Below are 15,023 nucleotides of genomic sequence, written 5' to 3' on the forward strand. Positions count from 1 at the left end.
AGAAATTGAGAAGGAATAACCAGATGCAAAGGTGAAATGAATCTTATCGAGAATCAGTAATGAAGGAAAAGGGCAAAATTATTACCTTCAAATAGAGAAGTTTATTATTATGAGAGATTAGTAAAACTGATATAAAAATATGAAGATGAGGAAACTAGAATAGATATATGTGTAATGAATAAAGCCAGTATGAATAATGTGAGAGATGAGTAAACTTGACATAAAAATATGAAAGATGGGGAAACTAGTACAGACACATGGAGTGATGGATTAAACCAGTATGAACAGGCTAAGCATGGAAATTAGGATGCAGGAAGCAGAGTCAGCCTATGTAAGATAAGAACCTTCTAGTCCTTTCGACAGGATCAGTGAGCCCACCGTATGAATAAGATAAGGAGAGGTAAAGAATAATAGAATGTAGGAAGTTGAGATAGTCCGGATGAGATAAGGGTCTCCTAGCCCTAGACAGAAGTATCAAGTTCTACATATATAATTAGTAAGCCATACACAGATTTATCAAGTTGGAAAGGTGTGAATGGGGACAAGGGCAAGGTTGTGACAATGGGGATAATGACATGAGAAGACACTGACAGGATACCCCCTGGTCCTCCAAGTCCACTGAAACTGCACGTAGGCAGGAAGGATTGCCTAAGCCAAACCCATCCAGGGGGCAGAAGAATGTAAGGGGGAGGGTATTCTGATACTGAAATTCACTGTATAAAAGTTGGGTGAGCCCCAGTGTATGTGTGTATTCCCAGGGTAAGGAGAAGTACGTACTTCTATTTCTAACAATAGGATAAGAATAGATATTAGAATGTAGGAAGTAGAGTTAGTCTGAATAAGATAAGGGTCTTCTAGCCTTTTAGACAGAATCAGCAAGTTCACCAGTATGAATAAGATAAGGACATCGAGTCCACGCTGCTGAAGATCCAGCTGTGCTGGGTGGGTCACGTCTCCGGAATGGAGGACCATCGCCTTCCCAAGATCATGTTATATGGCGAGCTCTCCACTGGCCACCGTGACAGAGGTGCACCAAAGAAAAGGTACAAGGACTGCCTAAAGAAATCTCTTGGTGCCTGCCACATTGACCACCACCAGTGGGCTGATAACGCCTCAAACCGTGCATCTTGGCGCCTCACAGTTTGGCGGGCAGCAACCTCCTTTGAAGAAGACCGCAGAGCCCACCTCACTGACAAAAGGCAAAGGAGGAAAAACCCAACACCCAACCCCAACCAACCAATTTTCCCCTGCAGCCGCTGCAACCGTGTCTGCCTGTCCCGCATCGGACTTGTCAGCCACAAACGAGCCTGCAGCTGACGTGGACTTTTACCCCCTCCATAAATCTTCGTCCGCGAAGCCAAGCCAAAGAAAAGAAATATAATAGGTAATAGAATTTAGGAAGTAAAGTTAGTCTGAATAAGATAAGGGTCTTCTAGCCTTAGACAGAATTAGCAAGTTCTGCATATAAGAAGCCCACCTCACTGACAAAAGACAAAGGAGGAAAAACCCAACACCCAACCCCAACCAACCAATTTTCCCCTGCAACTGCTGCAACCGTGTCTGCCTGTCCCGCATCGGACTTGTCAGCCACAATCGAGCCTGCAGCTGACGTGGACTTTTACTCCCTCCATAGGCAGACAGGATTGCCTAATGCCAAACTCATCCAGGAGGCAGAAGAATGTAAGGGGGAGGGTATTCCTATACTGAAATCAACTGTATAAAAGTTGGGTGAGCCCCAGTGTATGTGTGTATTCCCAGGGTAAGGGGAAGCACCCAACTTTGCATTGTTGTATAATAAATGTTCTTTGTTCTCAATTTTTGTCTCGAGCAATTTCTGTGAAGGTACTTCTGTTTCTCACATTATTGATATTTATTTATTTTACAGGCTTTGATGAGAGATCAAGGATTTTAAAAGTTAGTCTATATTGCAATGGACAAGGTCACCAAGGATCAAGGTCCAATGCACACGGTCGCCAGGGGTCAAGGTTCAACACACGTGTTAAGTTCTAACAGCCACTTTCAGGTGGAACAGCTGGGAGAATGGGGCCCCGGAGCCGGCTGCAGGTGGGTGCTAAGCAACATTCAGGTGGAAGCACTGAAGGCGCCGTTTTGGCACCTGAAAGGTTCGCAGCGGGGAGGCGCCGCGGAGCAAACGCCGACTCCTGTCGACTGTGTCCGTAGTCCCGCCCACTTTCAGGTGCAGAGGGGGTGCACTTCGAAGCGGAGAAGACACCTACCCGAGGAGGGTTGGGTAAGTACCCCTCGGGACAGGTTTCTCCGCTTTCAAGTGGCCTCCCGACAGCCGCATTCGGGTATTTTAGGCGGCTTTACGTTAGGGTATTCTGGCCACCTGAAAGCTGCTGATGCAAAGCCCCCTGTTGCAGACGGCGACTTAAGGGTTCAGATTTCACCCCCCCCCCCCCCCACGTGACGTGACAACGCCAGCGAGCCGACAAGTGTCGCCCCTCCGTGGCATCAGGAGGCCGGCTGGAAACCCGAAAGTCGGTTCCTGTTGCCGGAAATAGCCGAAGGTCGGGCCCAGTTGCCGGAAACGGCCGAAGCCCCCACCGGAAACAGCCGAAATTCGTTCCCGGTCGCAGGCAATAGCCGAAGCCGATCCGCTGAGAGGAAGATGGCGGATCAGTCGCTGGCGCTGGAGGCCGACGGCGTCGTCAAGCGCCTGCTGCACGGCGGCCGCGGGCCACTGCCAGGCTTCGCCCACGGCACCAAGGTGAGGAGGATCGCCCGGCCCCGGGGACATAGGAAATCGGGGGAGGGAATCCACATCGGAGCAACCGCCGAAGCAAATGTTCCGTCCCCATCCCGCCCCGGCTTCTGATTGGCGCTGCGAGTCCCATTAGCGCTTGAGCGCACGTCCGCCTTCGCCTGCTCTGATTGGCTCGGCTCCGTTGACGGACGTCCCGACGCGGCTTCTCATTGATGGAAGTGAAGCTGCTATTCCCTCCGTGAATTGGCCCAGAGGCTGTTGACGGACGTCCCGCCCAGGTTTCTCATCGGTGGCAAAGTTGGGCTCGCCCAGTTTGTCCTGCTGGACATCTGTGATTGGCCGTACTGGAGAAGGGAAGCGCGGTGGTTTTGGCCGGGGCGCTTCTGATTGGTGAACACTGATCTTGTGGTTTGGAACAGAATCCTGATTGGTCTGTCTTGACCGTGACCCGACCTCTGACCCTGACCCAGACTGACTTCTGACCTTCTCCCTCCAACCTTGACCAAACTCCGACAGACCTCTGACCCTGACTGGTCTCTGACCTTTGGCCCTCTACATCCGACCCTGACCCTAAACTAAAGCACGAAAGTCTACAGACTCCGTGGTTAAAGTAAAAACTCACTGCTGGAGAAACTCAGCAGGTCACTCTGTGTCCTTTATATAATTCAGCGTGGGCAATCATGTTTCTCCACCCATCACGGTCTCTGACCCTACAAATTGTCATTGATGACCCCACCCCACCCCACATTTCTAATTTGGAATTTACGGTGGTAAAACTAAAAACGCTAGGCAGATGAATCTGCTGATCAATGGCCAGGGCTGCATCTGAAGAAGACAACAGGCAACCACTTTAGTATTCTTCCGTTGTATAATGATGAACTAAATCGACTACGGTCCTTTATATCTTTCTTTGGCTTGGCTTCGCGGACGAAGATTTATGGAGGGGGTAAAAAGTCCTTTATATAGCAAAGGTAAAAATACATGAATGACGTTTCATCGAGATATGAGAGAATGCCAGGAGCCATCAACAAAAGGGTAGGAGATGAGGTGGGGGTGGCAAAAGCAGGGGGTGAGAGGGAAGGGTCAGCAGCGATCAAGGGGAGGAGGGATGGCTGGCTGGGTGAGGGGGAAGGTAGGGGTGAACTGGAAAGACCAGAAAGGGGAAAGGGAAAGAAAAGGTGAGCAGGTTTTAGCAGAAAGCAATGTTAATGCCACCTGGCTGGAGAGGACCCAGATGGAAAATAAGGTGTTGTTCCTCCAATTTTCAGGTGGCCAGGGTGGGATAGTACACAAGACTCAGAATTGAAATGGTTGGTTACTGGGAGGTTGCTGTGGTTCCAGACAGAGTGGAGGTGCTCAGCAAAGTGACCTCCCAGTCTGCGACCGGTCTCTCCGATGTAGAGAAGGCCACAAAGGGAGCACTGGACACAGTAATTAAGTCCTCTGGATGTACAGGTGAAGTGTTGTGGGCACAAGTGTTGCAACTCCTGTGGCCACAGGTGGAGGTGCTGGGGTGGGGAGTGGGCACAATAGGTGGGGAGGGATGAATGCACGAAGGAATCACGGAAAGCTCCCTGTGGAAGGCCGAGAGTGGAGGGGCAGTGAAAATGTGTCTGGTGGTGGGATCCTGTAGAAAGTGCCAAATATTCCAGTGGATAAAGCGTTTGGATGTGGAGGCTGGTGGGGTGGTAGGTGAGGATGAGGGGGATTCTATGTTTTTTGCTTCTGGGGGCAGAGAGAGCCAGGACAGATGAGTGGGAAATGGAGGAGATGATGCAGGTGATGTCTGCTGACTTCCTTCCCAACCCTGACCCGTGCTGACCTCTGACCCTGCCCCCACAGGCCATATTCCATTACAGAACTCTCCGGTGTGATGAGGAGCGAACAGTTCTGGATGACAGCCGTGCCCGGGGGAAGCCAATGGAGCTGATTATTGGCAAGAAGTTCAAGCTGCCCATCTGGGAGACCATCATCTCGACCATGCGTTCAGGAGAGGTGGCCGAGTTCTGGTGTGAGGCCAAGGTAGGGGTAACCCTCGCCCTCCCCTCCTTCCTCCACTCTTCCCTCCTCTCCTCTCCACATCTTCTCCTCTCCCCCTCCCCTTCTCCCCACTCTTGGTCCCTCTCTACCGTGCTCTCTCTCCTCCACTGACTGCCCTCTCTCTCTCCCCCCACCATCCCTTCCATCAGCACGTGCTGGTCTATCCATTGGTGTCGAAGAGCCTGAGGAACATCGCGGTGGGCAAGGATCCCTTAGAAGGGCAACGGCATTGCTGCGGCATCTCCCAGCTCCACGATCAGCCATCTCTGGGCCATCCTGACCTCGACGACCTGCAGAGCCACCCACAGCCCCTCATCTTCCTTATTGAGATGCTCGAGGTATGGGCTGATGGGGAGGGGTGGAGAGGGGGTGTAGAGAGAGGGGGAGAATGGGGATGTCTGTCCACAGGGTCCCATCCAAGCTCTCTTTCCCCACCTCCCCCCAGGTGCAGGAACCAGGGACATATGAGCAGGAAGCCTGGGCGATGTCGGACCAGGAGAAGCTGGAGGCGGTGCCCCACATCCACGTGGAGGGGAACCGTCTATTCAAGGAAGGCCGGGTGGAGGAGGCGGCAAAGAAATACCATGATGCGATTGCCTGCCTGAAGAACCTGCAGATGAAGGTGGGGTCATGGAGGGGTTGTGAGGGTCACTGGGGGTTGGGAAGGGGGTCGTCAGGGGTTGTTGGTATCTTCAGGTGTCAGGAGGGGACATCATGGATGGGGAAGGGGTCACTGGGGATCAGGATGGGTCAGGGAAGGTTCGTTGGGGGTTGGCAGGGGTCATTGGGGATCTGAAGGGGTCATAGGGGTGAGATGGGTCATCAGGAGGTTAGGAAAGGGTCGCCAGGAGTCAGGTAGAGGCCGGGAAAGAGAGAGAGGGCCTTTAGCGACGGTTCCATCACTTGTGTTTCCCTCTCACCCTCTTCCTCCACCACAGGAGCGCCCAGGTGATGAACAGTGGATGATGCTAGACCAAATGGTCACGTCCCTCCTCCTAAATTACTGCCAGTGCAAGATGTTGTTGCAGGAGTACTACGAGGTGATTGAGTATTGTACGTCCATCATCAACAAGTATGAAGGTATGGAGGAGGGAGAGGGGGAAGGGGGAGAGGAGAGAGAGTAAAGGAGAGAGAAAGAATGAAGGGGGCAAAGGGGAGGGGAAGGGAATGAGGGATGGATAGGAAGAGGGAGAGCAGAGCGGAGAGAGGGATGGAGGGAAGAAGGGGAGAATGGAAGGGCAGAGATGATCAAGTATTGTACTTACCTCATCAACAGGTACGAAGGTATGGTGGTGAGGTGGAATGGGGGAATGGTGGAGAGGGAGGGATGGAGGAGAGAGGTGGGGGGTGGTAGGAGAGAGGAGGTTGGTGTAGCGGTGAGAGCAACGTATTTCAGTGCCAGTGATCGGGACTGGGGTTCGAATCCTGCGCTGTCTGTAAGGAGTTTGTACTTTCTCCCCATGTTGATGTGGGTTTTCTCTGGGGGCTCCAGATTCTTCCCACCGTTGAAAATGGGGGATATAGGTTAATAGGATGTAAATTGGGCAGCATGGACTCGTATGGTCAAAGTGGCCTGTTTCAGTGTCCCTCGGTTCCTCCAACCATTGTACTCAGCCTTCTGGTTTGACCTTCTAAAATGTATCACCACACACTTATCCTGATTAAACTTCATCTGCCATTTCTCCACCCAACTCACCATCCTGTCTATATTCTGTGGTAACCTACGACAACCTCCCACACTGTCCATAACACCTCTCCCAACTCCCCATCCTGTCTGTATCCCGTTCTAACCTCCCACTGTCCGTAACACCTCCCAACCCTGTCTATACCCCATTGGAGCCTCCCACAGTCCACAACCTCTCCCAACTCCCCATCTCGTCTGTATCCCATTGTAACCTTCTGCACTGTCCACAACACCTCTCCCAACTCCCCATCTGTATCCCACCATTCAAAATGTACCGGGTGTTTAGGTTAAATGGTTGGCGCATCTAATGGCTGAATTTGCTGTAGGTGTGTAAAAAAAAGTAGAGAAGTGAGGGGTGGTGTGGGAGGGGTGTTGTACGTCTATTGTTCACAAGGGAAGGAATGAAAGACAAGGGGAAAGGAGCGAGGAGAAATGGATGGTGGGGCCAAGAAGAGGCAAGAGTGCTGTGGGGGATGTTTGGCGGGGGGGAGGGGCGAAATGGGGAAATGGGAGAAAAATGGTCACCCCTCTCCCCAATGATTCCCCGCCAGTATAAGATGTCCCATGTTCTCTCCCCCTTTCCCCACTTTCTTCCCGTCTCCCTCCCATCTTTCTCCGCAGACAACGTCAAGGCCCATTTCAGGAGAGGTAAGGCCCAGGGGGCGGTGTGGAATCTTCCAGAGGCTCGCAAGGACCTCACCACGGCCGCTCGCCTGGATCCAAGCCTCGAGCCCCTGGTCACCCGTGAGCTGCGACTCATTGAGGCTAGGATGCGGCAGAAGGATCGGGAGGAGAGGGACCTTTTCAAGGGCCTTTTTCAGTGACCACTGCAGTGATCCTCAGCCCATCCGTAATTGGAACCCATGGTCCCTCTTCCAGTGACCCATCCCAAGTCCTTGGGCTGCAACCTCCGGAAACCTCACCCAGGGCTCCATGTATGTTGAGATTGTGGTAACAACACTCCAAAATAAATCAGTGTTGCATACAGGAGTTCAACTTCATGGTAAAATTGTGCAAGACATCGGTTAAGGTTTGGAGCATTGTGTGCAGTTTTGGTCACTAACTACAGGAAGGTGTCAATAAGATAGAAAGAGTGCAGAGAAGATTTACATGGATGTTGCCCAGACTTCAGGAATTGAGTTACAGGGAAAGGTTAAGCAGGTTTGGACTTTATTCCCTGGAGCATAGAAGAATGGGGGAGATTTGATGGAGGTGATTAAAATTATGAGGGGGACAGAGGTCAAATGTTAATAGACTTTTTACACAGAGGGGAAGGTGAGATCCAAATAAGAGGACGTGCGTTAGGGGTGAAAGGAGAGAAGTTTAGGGGGAACATGAGGGGGAATGTCTTCACACAGAGAGTGGTGGGAGTTTGGAACGAGTTGAGGTGGTGAATGTGAGCTCAATTTTAACATTTAAGAATTTGGACAAGTACACAGATGGGAGGGGTATGAACTGAGTGCAGTTCAGTGGGACTGGGCAAAAAATGGTTCTCAATGGAAAAAACCTATCCACGTTTTACTCTGTATATCCCCTTCGTAATTTTAAATATTAAATTTCCCCATTTCTACTTTCCAGGAAATGAATTCCAGAACCAGTTTAACCTTTCCCTGTAACTCAGTTCCTGAAGTCCAAGCAACATCCCAGTAAATCTCTGCATCTTTCTATCTTATTTATACCTTTCCTAGAGTTACATGGCCAGAACTGCACATAATAGTGGGATGTTGTATGTGATGGGACAGGAGGTTCACTGTGTCCCACCCTAGGAGTGTGTGACAGGGTTGAGGGAGCTTCGATATGTGCCCCACCCCATGTGTATGTGATGGGGGGGGGGGGGGGGGAACAGAGGGAATTTTACTCTGATCCACCCTGGGAATGTGTGATGGGATAGTGCAGTGAGCACTTCGCTCTCCGTCCCACACTGCGTATATGGTGCAGAGGGATCTTAATTCTGTGTCCCATCATGGGATTGTGTGACAGGATGGTGTAAAGTGTGTCCCACCCATGAGTGTGTGATGGGAGGGTGCTGAGGGAGCTTCACTCTGTATAACACTCCCGGAGTGGATGAAAGGACAGTGCAGAGGAAGCTTCACTGTGTCCCACCCTGAGAGGGTGACGGAACGGGGGAGAGGGGGCTTCACTTGTGTCCAGCCCCAGGAGTGTGTGACGGGACAGGGGAAGAGGCACCTTCACCCTGTGTCCCACCCCAGGAGCATGTGATGGGACAGTGCAGAGGCAGCTTCACCCTGTGTCCCATCCCGGGGCTGTGGACACAATAGGGGTAGATGCAGCTTCACTCTGTTTCCCACCCCGAGAGTGTGGGACAGGACAGTGCAGAGGAAACTTCACTCTGTGTCCTACCCTGGGAGACGTGACAGGATGAGGGAACTTCACACAGGATCTTCATCATATAGTTATGTGGGAGGGGTGGTGTTTTGAGATGGGATATTGGCAGGGTGGGGGTGATATTGATTTACTTCATGTATTTACAAACTGCCATATCCAACTGTTGCTTAATTTGGTGATGTCTGTGCACCATACACATTTGTATATACCTAACCATTCAATAAACTGTTACAACAATATGCAATCTTCCTTCACCTGTGAACTCCTGTCAGGGAAGGAACATCTTCAATCCAGTCAGACTTTCCGCTGTAGTCTTGTAGAACAGAGACATCTCAGGGCACGGGAATCAACAGTGACCAAAATGGTGATTGGTGGTGAGTGTCACAGAAGATAGACACAGTGAATGGTGGGGAGTGTCAGAATGGAGACCTTGAGGTACGGAGACCATTACAAAGACACCTCGGGGTATGGGGACCGACCCGGTGAACAGGGAGTCTTGTAGGACACACCTCAGGGTTCAGGGACTGACACGGTGGGGAGTGTTGTAGAACAAAGACCTCAAGGTACAGGGACCAACACAGTGAACAGTAGGGAGTGTTGTAGAACAGAAGACCTCGGGATACAGGGACCGACCCAGTGAACGGGGAGTCTTGTAGAACAGACACACCTCAGGGTACGGGGACCGACACGGTGAACAGTAGGGAGTGTTATTGAACAGAAAGAACTCGGTACGGGGACCGACATGGGTAACAATGGGGAATGTTGTAGAATAGAGAGGCCTCAAGTTACAGGGACCAACGCAGTGAACAGTGTTGTAGATAGTTTGGGAGGTTGTTGGAAGATACAACAGGATATAGACAGATAAAAACTTTTATTTATTCCAAAATAGGACCCATCTCTGTCCCCTCCCTCTCCCCTACCTTAGCTCCCTCTCCCCTCATCATCCCCTCCCTCCTTGATCGAGAGACATGGGAGGGGGTGTAAATTACCAGACTCAATCATCCTGCCATCAGGTAACAAAATATTTATTTGCAAACAGGAAGTGAGACTCGACGTGCAGGAGCCTGGTCCAGGAGAGGCTATCTCTCTCTCACTATCCCCTACTCATGAATAAACTTCAGGGGGCAGGGAGTCAGATGAAGAACACCCCCCTCTTACTGCTTTCCGTTGCCATTGACAGGACGCTGCAGGAACTCCTTGCTCTCCAGGTGGGACTTGAGGCCAGGCCGGGATTGCATCCTCTCCACATAGCCAGAGAGCAGAGGGAACTCCTTGAGGCAGGAAGGATCCAGAAGGCGGAGGTTCAGGAGCACGTCGAAGAGGCTGTAGTCGACGAAGGAGATCTGTGGGGAGGGGGAGAGCGGGATGAGCAAGTGCTTCTGGAACTCTATACCCCCAGACGCACACCCCCATATCCCCTGTTACCTGTGTAGAGGAGTTTTGGACAGTGCGGGAGGTTACAAGGGACAGGATGGGGAGTGCAGGAGGTTATAACGGGATAGACAGGATGGGGTGTTGGGACAGGTGTGGACAGTGCGAGAGGTTATAACGGGATACAGATATGATGGGGAATTGGGACGTGTGGACAGTGCGGGAGGTTATAACGGGATAGACAGGATGGGGTGTTGGGACAGGTGTGGACAGTGCAAGAGGTTATAACGGGATACAGACATGATGGGGAGTTGGGACAGGTGTGGACAGTGTGGGAGGTTATGACGGAATACAGACAGGATGTGGAGTTGGGTGAGGTGGTGTGGACAGTGGGAGGTTATAACAGGATACAGACAATATGGGGAGTTGGGACAGGTGTGGACAGTATGGGAGGTTATGACGGAATACAGACAGCATGGGGAGTTGGGTGAGGTGATGTGGACAGTGGGAGGTTATAACGGGATACAGACAGGATGGGGTGTTGGGACAGGTGTGGACAGTGCAAGAGGTTATAACGGGATACAGACATGATGGGGAGTTGAGACAGGTCTGGACAGTGTGGGAGGTTATGACGGAATACAGACAGGATGTGGAGTTGGGTGCAGTGGTGTGGACAGTGGGAGGTTATAACAGGATACAGACAATATGGGGAGTTGGGACAGGTGTGGACAGTATGGGAGGTTATGACGGAATACAGACAGCATGGGGAGTTGGGTGAGGTGATGTGGACAGTGGGAGGTTATAACGGGATACAGACAGGATGGGGAGTTGGTACAGGTGTGGACAGTATGGGAGGTTATGATGGAATACAGACAGCATGGGGAGTTGGGTGAGGTGGTGTGGACAGTGGGAGGTTACAACAGGATACAGACAATATGGAGAGTTGGGTGAGGTGGTGTGGACAGTGTGGGAGGTTATAACAGGATACAGACAATATGGGGAGTTGGGTGAGGTGGTGTGGACAGTGTGGGAGGTTATAACGGGATACAGACAGGATGGGGAGTTGGGAGAGGTGATGTGGACAGTGGGAAGTTATAACGGGATACAGACAGGATGGGGAGTTGGGAGAGGTGGAGTTGACAGTGTTGGACAGCATGACATGATGCAGAAAGAATACAACAGCGGCCTCATCTTTCAGGGGAGAGAGAGAGGGTGGGGCCTGTTGCTCACCTGGTTCCCGTGGATGAATTCCGATCCTTTCCCGTTCTTCTCCAGGACCTTCTCGAAGCATCTCAGCCAGGAGGGAAGTTCCTTGATAAAATTGGCTTTTCCGTTCTCCTGCAGTGGTGAGGGGAGGGGGAAAAGAGAGGGGTGTGCAGTGAGGTGAACATTTGGACATGACACAGTGGACGAGTCATTGCACGAGGAAGAGGTGGAATGTTCTCGCCTGGCGTGAACAACCCAAGAACCTGGGGCGGACAAGGCAGAAGAGATAGAGAACACAAAACACAACAGCACAGTACAGGCCCTTCAGCCCTCGTTGTTATGCTGGCCCATATATTCCTAAAAAACACCCTCCCTACCCCATAACTCTATTTTTCTAACATCCGTGCATCTAAGAGTCTCTTAAAAGCCTCCAATGTTCCAGCCTCCACCACCATCCCTGACAAGGCATTCTGGGCCCCCACAATTCTCTGTGAAAAAAAATCTTGCCCCTTAACTTCCGTCCCACCACTTTGTACACACATCCTCTGGTGTTTGGTGATCCCGAACTGGGAAACAGGCGCTGACTGTCCACCCTGTCGATGCATCTCAGAATCTTGTCGACCTCAATCAAGTTTCCTCTCAATCTTCTATGCTCCCAAGAGAAAAGTCCCAGCTCTGCAAACTGTCAGTCTCCTCTGGCCCCTCTCTGTAGCTTCCACATCCTTCCTGTAATGAGGTGACCAGAACTGAACACAGTACTCATTGCAAATGCCTTGCTAAAATTCATGTTGTCAAATCCAGGAGTACTGGGACCAACCGCTCTCTGCTGCACATGAACAACTCTGTCACAGGGATCATGGTGAGCCTCAGTGTTCATAGAACCGTACAACACTCCAGCACAGGAACCCTCTCGTCTGTGCTGAACTACTTTTCTGGCCAGTCCCACTGACCTGCACCCAGTGCATACCCCTCCACAGCCCTCATATCCAGATATCTGCCCAAACTCTTCTTAAATGTCAAAATCTAGCCCACATTCACTACCTCAGCTTGTTCCACACACTCTGCGTGAAGAAGTAACCCTAAACTTCTCCCCTTAACCCATGTCCTCTGGTTTGGCTCTCACCCACCCCAGTGGGGAAAAAGTCAACCTACATTTCCTTTGCAATTTTAAAGATCAAAGCTCCACTTCGTTCTTCTGCGCTCCAGGGAATGAAGTCCCGAACTTGTTTAACCTTCCCTTGTAACTCAGTTCCTGAAGTCTAGGCAACATCCTAGTAAATCTTCTCTGCACTCTTTCTTTCTTGTTGATATCTTTCCTGTAGTTCGGTGACCAAACTCCACACAATACACTCTCTCTCTCTCTCTCTCTCCCTTTTCCCCTCCACCTCTCTCCCGTCTCCCTCCAGCTACCCATTTCTCCCCTCCACCCCTCTCTCCCCCTCCTCCCCTTTCCCCTCTCTCTACTCCTCTCTTTCTCTTCCGGTCTCTCCCCCCCTTTTTCTCTCTCTCTCTCCCACCCCTTCCCCTAGGGGACACTCACGTAGTTTGTGTAGATGAGGGTCACATACTTCATTCTCATATCTTCCACACCATCACAGAGCATGTCGATGATCGCAGCGTCTCTGTGATCCTTACCGTACAGACCTGGGGGACAGGAGGGGGGGGGGAAAAACAGAGAGGAAGGGGGGGAGAGGGGAGATGGAGGAGAGAAAAAGGGAAAGGGTGAAACAGGGGTGAGAGAAATAGCAGAAGAGAGAAGAGGGGAGAGAGTCAGTCTAATGCCGGAATGGGGGAGGAGGAACCCCAACCACTTGGATGCCAGAGACTGTTACGAGCCCAGAGGACCCCAAAACCCAGCAGCAATAGATATTCACCGAGACAAATGATTACTTAAACAAAAGTTGCCTTTGATTATCTTTAGACATGAAAACAGAATCACTTTAAATTATCGCTATTAACTAACCTAACTTAACCCCCACCCCACCCCCCCCCCTCTAATTCTAAGCGCGAGTGTGTGTGCTCATGAAAGTTCAATCCCACTTCTCATTCCTCCAAGTTCACTGGTTGCAGGCAATTCTTGTACTGTGCACAGAACTTAACATTTATAAAGTTCACCAGGCTTTGGTGCTTGAAAGGTAAATGGTTACTGATCAGGAAGGTTCTTATTGGTTTTTAGAGAGAGATTTGTTGTTCACTGGACACCCACAACTGATTCCTTGTAACCAGCCATTTCAGTGCCTTGTCAAAGAAACTTGCCCCTTCAGGGTTCTCCAGATAATAACCTCTTCCTTTCAGGTCACCAGAGTTCCTTTTTTGTTTCTCTTATTTCAAGTGAAACATTAGACAGCCAGTCCTCTCCTCTTTCATGAGCCACAAGGGCTTTGACCAGGCTGAACTAAGCATTCAGAACCAGTCTTCCAAATGGGAGTTTTCCACAAGCTTTCCAGCTTGTCCTGTTCCAGTCCCACCTACTGGTGCTGACTTTAGTACTGCAGAACTGATCTGTCTCTCTCAGAAAAAGCCAGTTTGACTCTCTCTGCTTGCAAAACCACATGACCCTCTTAGAACAGCATGTTCCCCTCCAGACAGTCTGCAGTGAGTTCCTTCATCTGTTGCCTATTTGTAAACAGCAATCCATTAGTTAAGTCGCTTGTTCAATCTCCAAAGCTCTTGCAAAGGCCCCAACATGTCTAGTATGAGCAGAGCTCCAGTATTTTAAATGAAATCTGTTTTGAAGTGTTTGTATGTGACCTACACTAAAAAACCTGCCCAAATTTATCTTCAAAAAAACATATCTATAACCTGTCACAAGACGAACTGGGAGAGTGCACGATTCAGTGGAACAAAAGGGGCCTGCAGATGGGCCAGCAGGGGGAAGGGCAGAAAGGCCTGTCGGAGGAGCTGGGGGTAAGACTCACTGAACTTGCGGCCCAGGTGCCGGAGGATGGCGTTCGACTGGTACAAAACAAGGTCCCCGTCCTCGAACTTGGGGAGTTGTCCGAAGACCTGGAAAGGGAGCAAAAGATGGAGAATGCTATCCATGATTGGCCAAGGTGGACACCCTAATCTCTGACACCTCCCCAGCATCCCATGAGGGGGATTATGAAGAGGCACCTCCCCCTCTCTCTCCTTCCATCACCCCCTCCTCTCCCTACTGGAAACACTCCCTCTCCCACCGCTTGGGATTGGCACTGGGAACTCACACAGGTTGACTTCAATGGCCCTGATGACCATTCATCCATGGAAACGACGACTTCCTTCCATGTCTGTCCCTGATCAGCCAGGAGCATTCTCATAGCAGCACATCGTCCTGTGGGGGGGGGGGGGGGGGGGGGGGTGGGGGGAAAGAGGAAGAGAGAGGGGAGGGGGAAGAGAGGGAGAGGAAGAGAGACAGAGGGGAGGGGAGGTAGATAGACAAGAGAGGAAGAGAGACAGAGGGGAGGGGGGGATAGATAGACAAGAGAGGAAAAGATGGGGAGAGGGCGAGAAGGGGCGGGGCAGAGGAAAGAAAATGGTCACGGACACGGAAATGGCAAATTTTGCAGTTCCCTCTCCTGTTCTGTTGCGATCATCTTACCTCTGACGTTGAAGTAGGTGATAATGAAGCCAGTCACTGTGGGGAGAGCAGAAGGTAGTGCTGTGATCTTA

The 15,023-nt window shown here is 51.0% G+C and overlaps 2 protein-coding genes across 10 annotated transcripts in view; one reads left to right on the plus strand and one right to left on the minus strand.

Moving 5' to 3' along the window:
• Positions 1-1,996: 1,996 nt before the first annotated feature.
• Positions 1,997-9,037, plus strand: aip (aryl hydrocarbon receptor interacting protein). Of its 4 annotated transcripts, none has more exons than XM_069926821.1 (6): positions 1,997-2,064; positions 4,571-4,750; positions 4,918-5,106; positions 5,214-5,390; positions 5,707-5,848; positions 7,074-9,037. In XM_069926821.1, the coding sequence occupies exons 1-6, from the start codon at positions 2,041-2,043 to the stop codon at positions 7,274-7,276; spliced, it is 915 nt and encodes a 304-aa protein (XP_069782922.1). In that variant the 5' UTR covers positions 1,997-2,040; the 3' UTR covers positions 7,277-9,037. The 4 variants fall into 4 exon arrangements, with proteins under 4 accessions (XP_069782922.1, XP_069782925.1, XP_069782923.1 ...); XM_069926824.1 differs by lacking the exon at positions 1,997-2,064 and adding an exon at positions 2,183-2,251; XM_069926820.1 differs by lacking the exon at positions 1,997-2,064 and adding an exon at positions 2,440-2,731.
• Positions 9,038-9,807: 770 nt separating this feature from the next.
• Positions 9,808-15,023, minus strand: part of LOC138758218 (glutathione S-transferase P-like) — a 46,564-nt gene continuing 41,348 nt past the window's right edge. For all 6 annotated transcript variants that reach the window (XM_069926829.1, XM_069926825.1, XM_069926830.1 and 3 more), the window contains 6 exons: positions 14,953-14,988; positions 14,579-14,685; positions 14,294-14,381; positions 12,916-13,019; positions 11,400-11,507; positions 9,808-10,141 (listed from right to left, as the gene is read on the minus strand). In XM_069926829.1, the coding sequence (XP_069782930.1) occupies positions 9,953-10,141; positions 11,400-11,507; positions 12,916-13,019; positions 14,294-14,381; positions 14,579-14,685; positions 14,953-14,988 (632 nt within the window). In that variant the 3' untranslated portion in view covers positions 9,808-9,952. The remainder of the gene's footprint in view (positions 10,142-11,399; positions 11,508-12,915; positions 13,020-14,293; positions 14,382-14,578; positions 14,686-14,952; positions 14,989-15,023) is intronic.

The sequence above is a fragment of the Narcine bancroftii genome, chromosome 3 (assembly GCF_036971445.1).
Source record: "Narcine bancroftii isolate sNarBan1 chromosome 3, sNarBan1.hap1, whole genome shotgun sequence".
NCBI classification, from domain to species: Eukaryota; Metazoa; Chordata; class Chondrichthyes; order Torpediniformes; family Narcinidae; genus Narcine; species Narcine bancroftii.